The sequence below is a fragment of the Eretmochelys imbricata genome, chromosome 4, assembly GCF_965152235.1.
Source record: "Eretmochelys imbricata isolate rEreImb1 chromosome 4, rEreImb1.hap1, whole genome shotgun sequence".
Classification (NCBI taxonomy): domain Eukaryota; kingdom Metazoa; phylum Chordata; order Testudines; family Cheloniidae; genus Eretmochelys; species Eretmochelys imbricata.
The window spans coordinates 103,020,814-103,040,144 of record NC_135575.1 but is presented as its reverse complement, the minus strand read 5'-3'; the positions used below and the strand labels follow the sequence as shown (position 1 = coordinate 103,040,144).

At 38.3% G+C, this 19,331-nt stretch overlaps 1 protein-coding gene across 1 annotated transcript in view; it reads right to left on the bottom strand.

Annotated features, from left to right (window-relative positions):
• The window catches only part of ARAP2 (ArfGAP with RhoGAP domain, ankyrin repeat and PH domain 2), a 192,831-nt gene that overhangs the window by 143,773 nt on the left and 29,727 nt on the right, over positions 1-19,331 (bottom strand). Inside the window, exons 5-7 of the mRNA XM_077815769.1 lie at positions 18,263-18,351; positions 17,042-17,404; positions 10,593-10,662 (exon numbers count right to left, since the gene is read on the bottom strand). Coding sequence (XP_077671895.1) covers positions 10,593-10,662; positions 17,042-17,404; positions 18,263-18,351 — 522 coding nt within the window. The remainder of the gene's footprint in view (positions 1-10,592; positions 10,663-17,041; positions 17,405-18,262; positions 18,352-19,331) is intronic.

The following is a 19,331-nucleotide window of genomic DNA, read 5'->3' as shown; positions in this document are numbered from 1 at the left end:
ACATATTTCTGACTGGAAAGGGTTCAATCACTTTCCCCCAAAAAATCCTAGTTACAATAATTTTCCACCTAGATCTTTTTATAATAAAATTATCCTCTATGTCTGTACTCAATGTATCATTTTTAAGGTTAAATGCTGAGTGCCCACTGAATAGATTTTCTATTTATTCACTGTATTACTGATCTATGTAAAGACATCCTACATGTCTCACATTTTTCCCTTTTAAATACATATATATTCAATTAAAGCTGTTTGGACAATTGCAATATAGCGAAAATATAATGATGCAATAAAAATGATGCATTTTATTTCAAGCGAACACTTCTACAACTATGTGAAGAACGCCTGTTTTGGTAATTTAATCTTAGTGTGTCAGCACAATGAAATAAAGAAAAACATATCAGTAAGGCTATATTCTCTTTGAAAAGGGATGTTAACACAGTAGCTATTCATTTGTCAGAAAAAATTGGGAACAGCATTAAAGGTATTTTTACCTTTCACAAAATACAACCATAAGGTAACAAATTCCAATAGCAGATACCCTTTCTAAAGGCACTCAGATATAATTATCTTCCGGTGTTTGCAGGCATCTACTGGCTATGTTGGGTACTGTTGCAGCATTACTCTATCAGATTGCTAATACAACCAACAACTATTCTTATTTCATAGTATTTGCTAAACTAACAAAACAATACACCTCTTTTCTTTGTACTCTGTTTCTCTCCTCTCCCCGACAGGTAACACATTTTGGACATAGGGACCAAGAAACACAAAATGCATTTTACCAAAATTGAAAATGTACACCTCTTCAGGGCAGAGAACAGACCTGGAAAATTTTAATGAAGGTCACATTTAGGAACTTCTGAGGAACTTGGAACAGGAATTTATAAATGGAAAGACTTTGGTAACCCTAGTTACCAGAACTGGTGCTTTAGCTATGACTAGCTACACAGCTGCTGTAAGACTATGTGTTTTTTACTGGCAGATTAGAGATTAGAGACGTCTATTCCTATTGACTTGGGGACTGAAAGTTCTTGCACTTGGTCTAAATACAAGAAAAGACAGGCTGATGATGGAAAGAGTTCTGCAACTAGAAATTACTAAAATGTTACATTTCCTCTCACCACTGCAGCTCACGGTTAAAACCATCCCCTCCAACTAGCCATAAAATAAAATAAAAATGTTCATCTCATCCTTTATGTTTACGTTAGTTATTTTGTTGGTAACCTTAGATGCGTGTTATAAGCCGTCCTACACGGGAGACTCTCTGCCCCCATGTTCCATGCTGCCAGAATTGCAATCAACAATGGCTCTCATACTACAGCCCCCTCAAAAAAAAAGAAAAACAAAGGAGGGAAGTGGTAGAATGTTCTCCATCACCAGCCTTCTACTTTGGAATGTTTCCCCTCCTTTATCTAAAAGAGTCCAGGTCTTTTGACAGACGGAGCATACGACAAGGAGTGTCTATTTACTCAGACTTTTAGGGTATATCTACACTGCAATGTAAACCCAGATTCAGGTTTGAGCCCAACCCCCCCTACCATCCGCACGTCTGATTCAGCTCAGCAAGTACTCAGGACTAAGGGCCTAGGCCCCTGCTGGGAGGTGGGTCTGAGTCCAAGGCCTGCTGAGACTTGGGTCCCAGCCCTATCACTTTACAGCAAAGGCATAGCTCAAGCCTCAGAACCAAATCAAAAGGTTTGGCTAGTGCAGCGTTTGCATGGCTGAAATACCCAGGCCCAGCAATTGTAAACCCAATGCAGAGTGGACATTAAAGCATGGGATTGAACACCCCGAGTCCAGATGCACAGATCCAGGTTTACAATGCCCGTAGGGAGGAGGGCACAGGAAGGGATTGCAAAGGACAGCATTGGGAGCAGAGAGTCTTGTGTGGGCTTAGTTGTGTTGGGGCTGCTGGTGGGGTTAGCTACTACTTTCAGTTTATTGTTTTTTTGTATTTTATGTCAAAGGCCCTGGAGTGCCATGCAGGTGTCTTACTGTAAAATTTTATAAATCAAAACACTGTTAATCTATTTAGTTACATAGCAGAAATGTACATATGCTGGACAATATACAAATCCTGCTGAAATCTATCACTCCAGATATTTATATGGACCTCACTACCATAATTTCAGAGTACCTGACAATCTGTATTGGATTTTATCATCACAAACCCCTGTGAGTTTGGGAAATATAATCCCCACTTTTAAATATGGGGAATTGAACACAGAGTAGATAAAGAAGCGGCTTGCCCAAGGTTTCACAGGAAGTCTTTGACTGAGCAAGCAATTGACCCCATAACTTTAGAATCCCAGTCCAGTGCCCTATGCACTAAACTATTCTTTTTATGCACACTTACATAGGTCTCACACCGTTGTATCTCCCCAGGCCTTTATGCCTCGTGGGCATAACCAGCCCCTTTTTCACCTCAACACATTTGGAAAATATAGCTATTAGGTGTTTGCAGGTGAAGATGGACAAATGTGAGCAGGAGCAGCACAACCAATAGCAAACTGACATCGCACAGATGCTTCTTTTCTCTCTGCCACAAGTTACCTAGAACACCCCTCACACTTATGACTCCTGTGACTTAGATGTGATACAAGATTATATCACACAGCTTACTTGAGCTGCATTTACCACCTCCACCCCCACCCTCAACCTTATGCTATTTCCACTCATGAGTTGAAGTGGACTACCACAGTTGCAAGGTAAACACGCACACACTCATGGTCATGACATTGAATTTAGACTTGTTATGCTTGGGTTTTATCTATTCACCTGAATTTGAGGGAGCAGAAAGAGCAAATGACTAACTTTAACACTCACCCAATACAGGAAGAATATCCCAACACTAAAATTATTACAGACTGCCTCAGCTGAAAGCTCACCTTCACTCTTTCACTAGAGGATTGACACATTTAACAAAAACTAACGGGGTGTTTTTAAATCTCTAAGGAAGTTAATGTAACAGCAATTACTTGAACTTTTACATCTGAGAGGAAGAGACGCTTTTGTACAGCATGAGAAGCCCCTACACAAAGACTAAAAGTCCACAATGGACTAAGGGAATTGAGCTTGCTCATCTGGCTTCTAGATAGGGGAATGCAAACTGTGTTGGAGGGTGGATAAATACAAAGTTTGCTGGAACAATGACAAATTCTGCGCATGTAGCAGCCGATAGGAAAGTGAAAAGTAAAGCTTTAGCATGGTGCAAAACCAACACTACTTAACACCCAGCTTCATTCTGCATATATTGTAAATACAATGGAGCTGGAATAGTTTATCAATCATTTGTCAATAGCTACCTCTCATGCACAGGAAATAAACGTTGAGTATTAAAAAAATTCCTTTCTGACCAGGATGATTTCCGAGCCACTCACAAACCTTTCTAGATAAGCAATCAGACAAGAAAGATTTAGCTATTTCCTTTCCCACCAGAAGTACCCATAGTAATATCACAACCGGTCAGAAGTTCTCAGATAGAATGGTTTTCTGTCAGAGAGGGCAGATTCATCAAAATCTAGCCTTTTTGTGGAGGTGGTCTGATTGTGATTTAGGTCTGACAGAACCCACACACAGCTCTGACAGAACCTTCATTGGTTGCCTGACAGCTTGCCTGGCCAGTTCCTAAAAAGCCAACCTGGAGAATTGCTGGGGGCCCTGCCTTCCAGGCTCCTGGCTCTTCAGCAGCCCAGACCCCCAGGAGCCAGTTCTGCCAGCTCTCCTTCAGGCCAGTAGTCAGAATTTTGTTTCAAAATTATCAAAACAAACCATTTTGACTTTTCAATAATAATAATAATAATAATAATAAGCATTCTGTCTTGCATATAATTTCTACCTTTTTTGTTTTCATTCCAAATATAAATGAAATCAGATTCTGAAATCATACACGAAACGGATTTACTGTTTTCAATACAGCTCTAATTACTATGGCCCAACTCCTCACACACTTGAAATGATAACCTTACCATACCAACATTTTTCCTTTACTATAATTTTGGTTTCAGAGTAGCAGCCGTGTTAGTCTGTATCCGCAAAAAGAACAGGAGTACTTGCGGCACCTTAGAGACTAACCAATTTATTAGAGCATAAGCTTTCGTGGGCTATGGCTCAGTTCATCAGATGCATAGAATGGAACATACAGTAAGAGAGAGAGAGAGAGAGAGAGATACACATACATACACACACACACAGATAAGTTGGAAGTTACCATACAAACTGTGAGAGGCTAATTAGTTAAGATGAACTATTATCAGCAGGAGGTTTTGTAGAATTGGAGTTCCTTATGTAAAAAAACAGACAGCACATTGAGACAAAAAAACATGCAGATTTGGTCGTTGAAAAGCAGCCTCAGATTACATTTTCCTTTTATAAAACTCTCTCCGCTTAACCACACTCAGTTAAAGATGTAACCACACAGGATGTTGCTCTCACCACACTAGCTTGCTCAAGCCTATGTATGTATAAGAAATGAATAGCATCAGTGGCTCAGTGAAGAACAGTATCAAGGTCAATGACTGTTTGCAGGAAATTGGACATTTTTCTTCATATATTATATTTGGGTATGAGAGAAAGAAAAATGTGTACTTATTAAAAGAGACAGGTTTCAGAGTAGCAGCCGTGTTAGTCTGTGTTCGCAAAAAGAAAAGGAGTACTTGTGGCACCTTAGAGACTAACCAATTTATTTGAGCATAAGCTTTCGTGAGCTACAGCTCACTTCTGTAGCTCACGAAAGCTTATGCTCAAATAAATTGGTTAGTCTCTAAGGTGCCACAAGTACTCCTTTTATTAAAAGAGAGCCACTCTACTGGTTTAATACTGCAGAACAAGGTCAGAGAAAAGTGGTTCCGAAAACTCAGTAAGACCCTGCTGCTCAGAAGGACTGAATATAAGTGTGGGGGGAGTGTCACACATACAACTCCCTTGCTCCCCCACACCTTTATTTTTCTTTTAACTTATTTGCCATTTGGCAAACTTCTCCTTCTCACTCCTTCACTTTCTGCAAGTTCTGAATTAAAGTGAAGCAGACAAGGCAACTAAAATATGTAGTTTTCCAAGCTAAAATACAGAAATATTTTTAAACTTCTCAGCATCTACCCAGTGTTAGTACACCTCTGTGAATACCACTTGTAGTTAAAAGCTGCCAAGGACTAGCAGTAGCTACATAAAACTGGTTAGTCGGCACCCCACAATATGGATTCACTTATTATTAATGTGTGTTAGTATTTGTGAAAAACAGTACGAAACTAGACATTTAAAATAAAGAAAACATTCTCTGTCAGAGTAGAACCTGATTTCTGAAGATGTTGCACAGAGGAGCACACTGAACACTTGTCTTCACTGCAGTGTCGGCTCCAGGTATAACTCGTGTGTTTCCCCAAACCCAACACCTGTCAAAAATCTCTAGCTCAAGTTAAGTGGTGCTTTAAACTTGAGCGAGCTGTCTTGTCAGGGGTATGGATTAAACCTCAAGTCCTCTGGAACGAGAAATGCAGCTACTCTGTGCAGCTAATAAAATTCACTCTGCGTTTCTTGAGTGTTGTTTTGAAGTGTGATTGTTCTCAGCCAAGCTATGTTAACTTGGGAGGTGTTAGTTTGAGTTATCCACACTCTAGTTAACACCACCATGAAGATAAGACTTTATATATACACAGACTCTTCAGATCATTTTTAAAATAAAGGAATAATTATTAAAAGTGACTTGTAGATTTACAGGCAATAAAACACTGCATTTTATCACTGTTATCCTCAGCCTGCAGTTAAATCTCAAAACAAAACCTTACCAGAAATAATAATTTTATTAAGATGATGTTGAAGTAAAAAGAAAACAGTACAGAGTTTAAGCATAGAAGTTTCTGGTTATCAGGGAATAAGGTACAAATTGTCAAGGGGTGCGAAATTCGGTTTAGGAATGGGTGGCATAAGGAATACATAATCTGCAATCTCCAAGTACAGACATTGAGATATGGGGGTATGTTGTTCATATAATGGCTATGCTCAGGTGTGGAGTATAATGAGTGGATACCTACACACATAATTCTCTCCCTGATGAGACGATGGAACACATGGCAGATCTTATATATAACTCAACACACTACTGGAAGGCATTCGGATACTTCAGTGGTTAGCGCGGGTAAGAACCTATATAGAGTAGAATGGAAGGCCACCCACATGCCCCAACTTAGAACTCTGTGGCCCCAACATGAGAATTTAGGGATTTGTCTATTAAATCCTAAATCTAAATCGCTTTCCCCGAATTATAATTATCAAATGTCTCAACATATTTATCAGAGTGGTAGTCGTGTTAGTCTGTAACCCCAAAAACAACGAGGGGTCCGGTGGCACCTTAAAGACTAATAGATTTATTTGGGCATAAGTTTTCATGGGTAAAAAACTCCACTTCTTCAGATGTATGGAGTGAAAATTACAGATGCAGGCATAAATGTACTGGCACACGTACTAATGTGATATATAACATCATGTGCCAGCAATACCCATCTGCCATGTACATTGGCCAAACCGGACAGTCTCTATGTAAAAGAATAAATGGACACAAATCAGACATCACAAATGGGAATATACAAAAACCAGCAGGAGAAGACTTCAGTCTCCCTGGACATTCAATAACAGATTTAAAAGTAGCCATCCTTCAACAAAAAAAACTTTAAAATCTTCTGTAAAGGGAGATCATGTCTTACTAATCTCTTGGAGTTCTTTGAGGGGGTCAACAAACATGTGGACAAGGGGGAATGCGGTGGACATAGTGTACTTAGATTTACAGAAAGCTGTTGACAAGGTCCCTCACCAAAGGCTCTTACATAAATTAAGTTGTCATGGTGTAAGAGGGAAGATCCTTTCATGGATTGAGAAATGGTTAAAAGACAGGGAACAAAGGGTAGGAATAAATGGTAAATTTTCAGAACGGAGAGGGGTAACTAGTGGTGTTCCCCAACGGTCAGTCCTAGGACCTACCCTATTCAACTTATTCATAAGCAATTTGGAGAAAGGAGTAAACAGTAAGATAGCAAAGTTTGCAGATGATACTAAACTGCTCAAGATAGTTAAGACCAAAGCAAACTGTGAAGAACTTCAAGAAGTCTCACAAAACTAAGCGATTGGGCAACAAAATGGCAAATGAAATTTAATGTGGATAAATGTAAAGTAATACACATTGGAAAAAATAATCCCAACTATACACAAAATATGATGGGGGCTAATTTAGCTACAACTAATCAGGAAAAAGATCTTGAGTCATCATCGATAGTTCTCTGAAGACGTCCACGCAGTGTGCAGCGGCAGTCAAAAAAGCAAACGGGATGTTAGGAATCATTAAAAAAAGGGAGAGAGAATAAGACAGAGAATATCTTATTGCCCTTATATAAATCCATAGTATTGCCCACATCTTGAATACTGCGTACAGATGTAGACCCCTCATCTCAAAAAAGATATACTGGCATTACAAAAGGTTCAGAAAAGGGCAACTAAAATGATTAGGGGTTTGGAACAGATCCCATATGAGGAGAGATTAAAGAGGCTAGGACTTTTCAGCCTGGAAAAAAGGAGACTAAGCGGGGATATGATAGAGGTATATAAAATCATGAGTGGTGTGGAGAAAGTGAATAAGGAAGAAGTTATTTACTTGTTCCCATAACATAAGAATGAGGGGCCACCAAATGAAATTAATGGATAGCAGGTTTAAAACAAATAAAAGGAAGTTCTTCACTCAGTGCACAGTCAGCCTGTGGAACTCCTTGCCTGAAGAGGTTGTGAAGGCTAGGACTATAACAGGGTTTAAAAGAGAACTGGATAAATTGATGGAGGTTAAGTCCATTAATGGCTATTAGCCAGAATGGGTAAGGAATGGTGTCCCTAGCCTCTGTTTGTCAGAGGGTGGAGATGGATGGCAAGAGAGATCACTTGATGATTATCTGTTAAGTTCACTCCCTCTGGGGCACCTGGCATTGGGCAGTCGGTAGACAGGATACTGGGCTGGATGGATCTTTGGTGTGATCCAGTATGGTCATTCTTATGTTCTTAAGAACGGACTTCAAAGAGAAACTGCAGAGCTACAATTCATTTGCAAATTTAACACATTAATTTGTGCTTGAACAGGGACTGGGAGTGGCTGGCTCACTACAAAAGCAATTTTCCCTCTCGGTATTGACACCTCCTCATCAATTATTGGGAGCGGACCACATCCACCTAGACCGAATTGGCTTTGTTAACAGTGGTTCTCCACTTGTAAGGAAACTCCCTTCTCTTCATGTGTCAGTATATTTATGCCTGCATCTGTAATTTTCACTCCATGCATCTGAAGAAGTGGGGTTTTCTACCCATGAGAGCTCATGCCTAAATAAATCTGTTAGTCTGTAAGGTGCCACTGGACTCCTTGTTGTCAAGATATTTAGTGCAGTTCGGAGAGATCTGCAGGCTCTGCAATTATCCACATAAGTATTACTATGTCACGTGGCCAAGTCACATATTTATCCACCAAAAACACGCTCTCCTAATCCAACGGTGAGAAGAAGGGGGGGCTAAGAACATGTTAAGTCAGGCTTTTATAGGGTTCTTATTGCTCTGTTCCTCAAAACACATTCCCACCTATGCTGGGGTTTGAGAGGGGTCCTCAGAAGGCATCCTTGTGACTGGCTTCTCCCATTCCTGCACCAAATGCAGTAGGGGCTGAGGTAGCAGGGATGCTCTCATCCCAAGCATTTATCTTCAGTGATCTTTTTAATTATTTTACCTAGTTCAGATGTATGGCTCAATAATCTATAATAAAGTCAGTTTTAGCACCTTTTCTCTTCAACACATTAGTTACAAAGGTGACAATGCTTCAGTCAAATGCTGAATTCTCTATATCGTTAGTGGCTTTACTTTGTTCGTCAGCTCCTACCCTTGAGTGAATGCCATCTAGGACTAGTGATTCACTGCCATTTGAATCTTGAAATTATTCTATCACTTGCTCCATCCCCCGGATCATGCCTTACTTTTACATTGAATGTAACAAAGTAATCTTGAGTAGCCCTTCTCCCTTGCTCCCAAATAATTTGCATGGTGAAGATTCATGAAAAGAAATCATTCAGCTTTTGTCTAACCTCCTTATCCCCTTCAGTGTAGTCCTTATGCCCTAGTAGTGTATCAGACCATTCTGTGCTAGAAGTTTCTCATTTGTTCTTAAGGATCTAAATAATCATAATAAAAAGCCCCTTCAGGAGTTTTGATTATTGGTCTCCACCATAGTTTTCAGAAAAGTCATAGCCTTTGCAAAGAGAGATGGACTTGGTCACTGGTGTTTTGTTTTAGCCAGGCACTCCTATTGTTTCTTTGCCAGGAAATGCTCTAGATGTTTCAAATAAACTCATATCCACACACTCTCAACCCCAACACACATACACACACACGTGTCTTGATCTGGAGTTTAGTTCAGTTCATTTTCTTCTACTTAAAAGAAGCTCAGGATCTTGTGAACCATAGGGCAAGAGGTAGAGTCCTGTTGTGGGTGAATACTGCTTGAGAGATAGGAAGCAAAGAGCAGGAATAAATGGCCAATTTTCAGCAACAAAATATCTAGGTATCCAGGGGATGAGTCCTGGAACTGATAGTGTTCAATATATTTAGCAGTGATCTGGAAGAATAGTAGAGAGAATCGTTACATAAAACTCCTATATAACCAATTTTCAACAAGGAACAAGAAGCCTTTTGATGAAAAGCTGAGGCAACTAATTTAAAATGGGTAAAAACTTATTTTGGACAACATATATCAAAAGATAAGTTACCTAAGGAATTCACAGTTGCCAAGACATATAGTTTAATAAGATTTTTCAACACAAGATCACACACACACGACAGTAGAGGGAGTAACAAGAGCTGCTTCATTTACACTAACTGTGGCAAAAGTTTAGCAGCCATCAATTCTCAGGTTTGGAAGTATAAGCCAATAGCCAGTGGGGGTCAGGAAGAAATTCTTTCCACTCCCCAATTCCATAGCACTATACAGTGTAGAATACCGTTGGCTTTATATACAAGCCAATTCAGATAAAAGCTAGTCAGTCTTGTCCAATATGGTGATTCCCAGAAGAAAGTTAAAATCAGGAACAGAAACCACACTGACTAATGAAGAGAATGTGTGCCAAATTCAATCCTTTTTTCAAGCTTATCAGTAATTCCATCATGCTCAGCTTGCCATGACAAGTGAGAACAAAAGTCACTGTCATCGGCTAAATAGCATGGTTTGCGTGATCCCACAGCATAGTTTACATGATCTTGTTCCGTTTTCCAGATTTTCTGCAGTACATATGTCTCCTACAAAAAAAGCAGAAGTTCTGAGGATACCTCTCTGGAAAGGTCAGGAAGGAGATAAGAAAAAAAGGAATATTAGCTGAAGATCCCAACAGTATCTTCAACGTTTAATATAGTGTCACATCCTAATATTTTGCAAGTGAAAATACTATTTAGAAACAAGCTATAAACAAATACTAATTCTTTTATGTTACAGCATAGCTCATCTACACTTTACATTTCCAGTTAAACTGAAGGACACCAAAACATACTTATTTAAAAACACACACACACAAAGAGGTGCTTACCTTATCATTATTGTAATAAGAAATACTGTCTCCATCAAACTTAACCCAGCGCTTCTGAAACATACGTTTTCTGTAAATTAAAAATTAAGTATTTTAAATGATTATATAAACAAGTTAGTACCACTGGGAACTTTTCAAATCGAGAACAACAGGAAAAGTGGAAGCATGCCTAACAGTATTTAGGCCTAAACATTTACAAAATTAGAAGTTTAATTTTTCAGTTCAGCCACATTATGTTTTCAATAATATAAAATATTGGTTTCAGATACAAGAAAAAAGAATGATCGCTATTATTTAGGTGCGGTGTTGCCAATTTATTTATGATATATTTCATATTTTTATCAACGTAATCTTCCCCATCACGACCACCTTTTTTGGTTATATTGATAATATTAACAAATAAAAACTGAAATACTTTTAGTAATTTACTTTTACAACTTAGTAGGCAATGAAGTTTAAACACACAGGGGATCTGGAAGAACTAAGATCTTTTCTCTCACATCGCATCTCCCTACCCTGCAGACTAAGTCTACTTGTACTTCCATGTCAGTACATCCCACTAGTGGGATAGGAAGCTAGGAAACCACCACTCAAGAGCGTAAGCCACACTCTATCACAGCCCAGAGGTGCTGATAAAATACTCCCAGAGTGTTCACCACCATCTTCAGCTAGCCAAGAGACTATAATCCTTCCTCTGCAACATGGACTCTGCCAAACAAATTTTGCCTCCATCACTTCTGTTAGGATATAGATTCAGGCCTGTCTGTAAAGGCCTATACTCTAAGAAATTCGGTGTATTCTTATCACTTGGCTAGTTAGAGGTATAAAAGAAAGAATCAAAATCACTGTCTGCCAGTGTAAGGTCCTTCTCTTATTGTGACAGTCTGAGGCCCTGTTCTTAGGCTAAGGCCTTTGGCTAAGCAACAGAGGCAGCCATAAGCTGGGAAGCGACCAGTCACCTCCTCACATTCCAAACTAGTCACATTAAAATAAGGTGCTATTGGGCTGTTAGGAATACAATCCTGTCCTGATAGTGCCTATCACCTCCAGAGAAAAGGAAGTGCCTAGAAGATGTAAAAGGAAACTTAGTTTGATAGCATCCTGTCTGGCAAGAACTCACTTATCAATAGCCTGGATGTGAAATCCTCATTTCTGTGTTTGTTCTATCTATGTAGTCCCCATTTCCCCATTGTTTGTCTGTATAATCTCTGTCTGGTTCTGTGATTGTCCCTGTCTGCTGTATAATTAATTTTGCTGGGTGTACACTAATTAAGGTGGTGGGATATAATTGGTTACATAATCATGTTACAATATCTTAGCATTGGTTAGTTAAATTTTCAGGAAAATGATTGGTTAAGGTATAGCTAAGCAGAACTCAAGTTTTACTATATAGTCTGCAGTCAATCAGGAAGTGGGTGGGTGTGGGGGGGGAAATGGGAACAGAGAGTGGGGGTTGGGAAATTGGAATCATGTTTGGCTAAGGGCAGGAGTGGAAACAGGGACACAGGTGTAATGCTCTGTGGTGTCAGAGCTGGGAAGGAGGACACTAAGGAAGGAAACTGAAATCATGCTTGCTGGAAGTTCACCCCAATAAACATCGAATTGTTTGCACCTTTGGACTTCGGGTATTGTTGCTCTCTGTTCATGCGAGAAGGACCAGGGAAGTAAGTGGGTGAAGGAATAAGCCCCCTAACAACTTCCAGTCTGAATCTACCATTTAAGATACATCAAAAGCTCGGACTGATGCAAAATGCCGTTGCCTACTAATCACATGGAAAAGGCTGAGATAAGTGTCTGGTTCCGTTGTTGTTGATCATCTACAAAGCCTTAAATGGCCTGGAACATTGATGTTTAACACTATTTATCTCCTTATGATCAGTCACGATGGTTCTGATCAGCTAAAATATTTTGTCATCGGTCCCCAGGTGAACTTCAGAGAATGGGTGGCAAGTCATTCTTTAGTGGAGGGATCTGACAACCAATATCTGTGTCTGTACATTCAATTTCTGTTGTTTGTAAACAATAATAGACTGCAAGGGTTAATGAGAAACTATCTTCAGTAATATAAAAAAACTGTTAAAATCAGTGTTGCACACTACTTCTGAAACTCTGCAGCCACGTGTTCCTGCTTTTTAAAATGAGAAACTCCTGATCCACTGAAATAAATGGGATTTTTGCCATCAACTTCAATGGAACCAGGATTTCACCCTACATCTTTTTGTCATCCATGTTGCTGTTTAGACACACACAAACTGGGGGAAACGGACCATCTAAACAGGGCAAACAATGTAATTCAATATATAGTGTTCAAGTGCAAAATATAAGCAAATTGAGGAAACAACCATTTCTCCCAAAACTGTTCTAGAGAAACTTAGGTGTTTGTAACAACAGATAGAAGAATTTCAGACTAGTGTGTGTTTCTTTATGTTGATAGCATCCCTTTAAAAGCCTGCCCCACTCCAGCACCCACCACGAGATGAACTCCTCAGTCATTATTACTCAAATCAACTGTACATTTTACAGAATTATTAATGCACGTTATGTAAGTACATGCCAAAGCCACAGAAGTCTCTGAAAACATTCAGTACTCCTTTATTCAATCTCTCATCAAAATGTTTGATATCACCCAAAGAATACTAAATCAGATTCTTAATCTAAAGAAAAATGGGAGCTCACCATGAGAAGTATTGCAGAGTAAACAAAGACAGTGGAAAGAAAACCTCTCTCAGATGCGAACCACAGGAATAAATAGCTGGAATAATAATAGACTAGGACTCCTGAAAAAGTTCTGAAGTCCAGATGGGTTCAGGAACTAGTTTCAGGCAAACATGTACTCAGGTCCATGCCAATTATTTGCACCCTTGTCCCTTCAGTCCTCTATCATTAGACATCTCAGCTAAAGTGAGAATGTTCCTGAAAACCCTAATTTGGTTTGCTGCTGTCCCATCTTCAGTGCTCCCAGAAGTCATAAGGTACAGGGGATCAAGGATGGGCTGCTCCTCCTGGAGACAGAGTTAAGGTTTTAGGTGCCTTGGAGCCCCAAGAGAGAAATTTGAGAACCTATAGCAACTTGCTCATTACCATCTAGGGTGACCAAATAGCAAATGTGAAATATCAGGACGGGGGTTGGGGGTAATAGGCATATATAAGAAAAAGCCCCAAATATCAGGACTGTCCCTATAAAATCAGGACATCTGGTCACCCTATTGCCATCCCCCCAAAAAGGACACTTCATGATACAGTTCACATGACCAACAAGCCATTTACTATCCACACCCCTATTCCCAGAGTTTGCACCTACTCAAGGCCATGGACTATCCAGTACAATATATGAAACAAATTACATTTAAAAAAAATATATGTATCATTAACTGGAATGATTTAAAATGATGTGTATTTTTGATTATTAAGAGCAAACGGAGATAATAAACTCTATATAAAGACCACTTTAAAAAAAAATTACATGAACCTGAAATAGTCCATTCTGTTCATTAAAAATGTTGACGGCCCATTAGTTATCTGTATATGAGTTTCAATTCTAAAACCTATTAAACAGTTAATTAAGCAAGAATGAGACCCCTCTCTAACATCTCTTTTCCCAAACATTATTTCCCTTCCTGCTAAATGAGTGCTCTGCTTTAAGATTAGTAGACTGTGAGAGTTTATCAAAACTTTAATTAAATAGCAGCAGCTCTGGTTTAATTAACTAACTTGTATTTTATGACAACAATAAATCATAACTGCTCTCAACCTGAAAAGGCCAGTGTAAAATCCAGTCTCCATTAAAAATGTCAATAAATCCTACAAGTACTACCTCAACATGCTGTGCAGAGAAAAAAGGAAATTCAGTTTTATATACCAAGTAAACTGAGTGGCTTTATATTTTTTTTACAGAATTAACTGGAGAGAGCAAAATTGTGCTCTAATTTTATGTACCAGATTTGCAATGAACATAAAATAGAATTCTCTGGGTATAAGTTCTATTTAGCATCTGGTTACACAGCTTTTCCTAAAGTGTGGGACACATACTTGGGAGTTTAAATATGGCAAATGACTCAGTTCACTAGTACATGAATTATAACGTAAGTGTTCTGTGCAGCTCTATTTAATGTTATGGCCTGTTTGATATCTTTTGCAAATAGTAAGTTCAGAGGACAGCCATGAGAATGATTAAAGGATTAGAAAACATGTCTTACAGATAGATCCTTGATAGACTCAAGGATCTCAATTCAGTTTATCAAAGAGAAGGTAAAGGGGCAACTTGATTACAGGCTATAAGTACCTACATGGGAACAAATATTTGATAGTCAGCTCTTCAGTCTAGCAGAGAAAGGTATAACAGGATCCAATGATTGGGCTTTGAAATTAGACAAATTTACACTAGCAATAAGGCATGAGTTTTTAAAACAGTGAGGGTAATTAACCATAGGAACAATTTACCATGGGTTGTGGTGGATTCTCCATCACTGACAATTTTAAAATCAAAATTGGATGTTTTTTCCTTAAAATAAATAAATAAATGAATGAATTCTGCTGTAGGGATTTCTTTTGGGGGAGGGAGGGAGTTCTGTGGCCTGTGCTATACAAGAGATCAGATTAGATCAGTGGTTCCCAAACTGGGGTTCGTGAACCCCTAAGGTTTGCGAAATGTTACAGGGGGTTCTCGTGAAAAAATTCCCTAATGGCGGACAGAGCTGTCCCTAGGGACGCCGGGGCCAGCAGCCCAGAGCCCCTGGACTTCCAAGAGCAAAGCAGATCAAAGCCAGCATATCTATCACACTGAGGAGATTTAAACTTCAAGAACCCTTATAAGAAAGGGAGGTGGATATTTTTTGCTGTTTTTAAAGTGAAACAGGCAGCTAGTATTGTTTTAAAAATGATGATGAAAAACAATTTTAAACTTCATTGTAACGCATGTGCTTTGCCTGGACTGCTCAAGACCTGAATGCTTGTGTAGGAGGAATTCTTGATTTGAGTCGGCTTTTTAAATCCCTGCATGCTGTTTACTCTGTTCACATCTGATACTCCTTGATGAAACATAGGAGCCTTGTCGTATAACAGGATTATTCAAAGTGATACAAGCGACAGAAGTGAGATCTCGGAAGAGTGTTGCTGTTTTCATAATGTAATAAAGATACTGTCATGATAAATAATAATAATTCACAGTGTGTAATCAGCATGTCATAAAAACCAATTTTATATTTCCAGGATCACTGCTTTTCTAATTTATACTCAGGTAAAGGAGAAAATCCCTGGAAATGTTCATTTTTAGGAGGGGGTTCACGAGAATTGACATTTTAGTGAAAGGGGTTCATGAGTTGTTAAAATTTGGGAACCAGCAGACTAGATGATCTCAGTGGTCCCTTCTGTCCTTGGGAATATATGAATTACTGGAACATTGTGTCCCATTCTGGTGTCCACATTTCAAAAAATGTGTGGACAAATTGGAAGAAAGTTCAGAAGAGAGATACAAGAATGATCAGAGGTCTGGAAAACCTGCCTTAAAGTGAATAACTAAAGAAGTTTAATGTGTTTATCTTACTGAAGAGAAGGTTAAGAAGTGACCTGATTAGAGTCTACAAGTACATACATGGGAAAAAGCTAGCTGACAGCAGATGGCTCTTTAATATAGCATAAAAAGGAAAAAGATCCAATGATTCAAAAAATAAACCTAGTCAAATTCATATTAAAAAAGCTGCAAATTTTTAAAGGATAATTAACTATTGGAACACTTTAACTAGGATATAGTGGATTCTCCAACCTTTATGGTCTTTAAATCAAGACTAGATGTCTTTCTAAAAAACATGCTGTAGCTCAAAGAAGTTATGGGCTTCAGGTGATGGATGATGTTCTTTTGTGCCTGCTTCGCAGAAGGTTAGACTAGAAAATAAATTGTGCCTCCTGAACTTTAAAAAAAAAAAAAATTAAAAAAAGTCTATGAATCAGATCAGAAGATAGGGCAGCACTGGAACCAAAAAGCCTGAGAAACTCAGCAATGCCTCCAGTCTAGGAAGCGATTTTTATATGTACCTACAACAAGTCTGGTAAATGGAATCTTACAACATCAGAGTCCATTGTATTTCTGATTGTGGTCCAAAGAAGAACTTTTCTAAAAAGTTTCAGGATAAGACACAATAACAATTTATAGCAGAATTCACAACCTGTAATTCATAAGTGCTTGCTAACTGTTTCATTAAAAACTTATCTTTCCTTAAGTGCACCTATTAAATAATCTCTGGAATGAGCAACTTTACTTCGAAAATTGAAAAGAATTCAAAAGAAAAAACCTACACCATATTTATTACTATTGTTCCCTCTGTTCCCCAATAAACCCTACTTTTTCCCAAAAGAAAATAATTACCCACTATTTGGACTATAGACTAATATAACTAATTTTCATAACATGCAAACATAAGATGTATTAAATAATAATAGAAAATACTACATACCCCTGAGGTGACAGTTTATCCAACCACCCTGCTTTAACCTTCTTTAATGATGATCCATAAAAACAGGCATAGGGTGTTATTGAGTCATTCGAGGTGATAGTTTGGTTATCACCGAATGACGGAAAATAAATAGATTGTTTAACAGAGTGTTCCAGATTTCTGCTTCGGTTCGTACTAGGGAATGAAGAATACTTTTTGGCTTTATGTTTTTTTGTTCTTAAATATGGAGAACATTCTTCCACAGTAGTATATTCAGATTCACTAGCAAGCTGTTCTGGTAACATAAATTTATCCTCTTGAGATATCGATTCATTTTTCACACGGTCCTCAGATGATGCTTTTCCTTTCTGGATATTAAATACACTAGAAGAAAACAACAGAATTTTACTCTTGGTTTATTAAATAAGTACATTGCATAAATAAAACTGTAGTAATAATAATTATTGTGAACAGTCATTCTAAATTGCTATGAGGTTAGAGACCTTACACTGAAACAAACCACATTTATTGTAATTGTGACCAAGAATGAATCCTACCATGCCCTATATTTAGCAGTGACACAACAGTTATTGGTTCATTAGGAGATCTGAATGACTTCCTGAAGTCTCTTCCAACTCTAATCTCCTACAATTCTATGACTTTTTCAGAACTTCAAAGGGAATTCATTGTCCCCAGTGTACTGGACCCATTCTTGTCTTTGGGGTTGTGGCCTGGTCTCTGTTTCCAAGTGAGACCAGGTCAACCCTTTAAAATCCTCAATGGGGAAATTTGCATAAGTGGACAGCTCCCATATGTTGTAGATTAGGGCTGGAGTGCCAGGTAAGTATCACAGCCCCACCCCAAGAGTAAGTACTGGTGTTGTTGGGTAAGAAGGGGAGATGAAGGTAGCATGCAGGCAACGGCCCCCTAGAAGATATCTAAGATAAAGTTCACAATTTCCCTGGTCTGATGGGAGGGACCACCAGTAGAACAAGGTGATACAAACAACATCAATCCAAGTCTGAACAAAAGTTCAGGAACCTGGGGGCAGATGTTCCCAGATTGTCACAGAATACAACCTCAGACTGATGCTAGAGAGGGGTCAGATCGCCATAAATATATTATGCCATTCTGATTGTGATCCCAGAGGTGCAAGTCAACCATTTTTACTGTATTTCAATAAAAAAGTTGATGACAGGTGCGAGAATAGGTTTAAACTTGTCCTTAATTCATAAGTAATACCGTGATTTATCATGAAGACAATGCTCTTCAGTCACTTCTTTATCTTCCATTTTTTCTTCAAAAGCCAAGAATTCATTTCCACAGATTTCCTGGAAAGAAAAAATTAATTATAGAGACATGCATTTGGTTTGGATTGCTACATGACCTACATGACATGCAACCTTTTTGCAACTATAAAATCAGGAACACGACACCCCACAGTAGTAAAGGTGCCACTGTGACATTTAAGCACTTCTTAGTATACGAAATAAGCACAGCTGATCTCAAATACTTGAAATAATCTGGTCTTTATTTGGAAGCAAGTATTTCACAAATTTTCACTTTTCCCTATTTAAAAAACAAACTTCAGCTAAATATTTATTGGGCAGCCTCCAAAGACAATACATTTAATCCACATACATAAGAGAAAAAATGCAATCCCAAAAAATTGACAAAAAAATTGATTATCTTGAAATATAACCAACAATATCTTTTCTGCAATAACATTTTCTATGGTTAATGTCACAAGTTTAACTGTCATGTATTGCTTAACTGCGTGTATGATTTTGTATCTTTGGCCTATCTTTCATGACAGAAGTTGTTCTCTAAATGCAAAATTGCATTAGTGTACTGTCAAGAAGAGGCTGCTCAGTTAAAGAAAGAAAGGGAAGCAATGCTATTTTCAGATTCCTGCAGTAATACTGAACACAGCTATACTACATATATCTAGTATGTTCTCTCTAAATTTTTCTAGCTAAATGTTTAGCTTATTACTGTTTGTTGTGAAATGTATACCACAAAACATTCAAGATGTACAACATATGAGCATTAACATTGCTCTAGGAACATTTGCATTTCCAAAAGTTGATCTGACAACTTTATTACATTAGGATAGCTTTAACATTCAGTTTTCTTGTGTTTCCCATGCCCTTTGGAACACAAAGAAACAAACCCCACAACATGCTCCTGATTTATGATGGAAGCATATAAATGAACCCATTTAAGCTTCGAAGTGCACTCATATCCAGCTAAATGGCGGTGGAAAGGAAGGGTTTAGTTTCCAGCATTACTGTTGTTGGGGGCTTTTGGA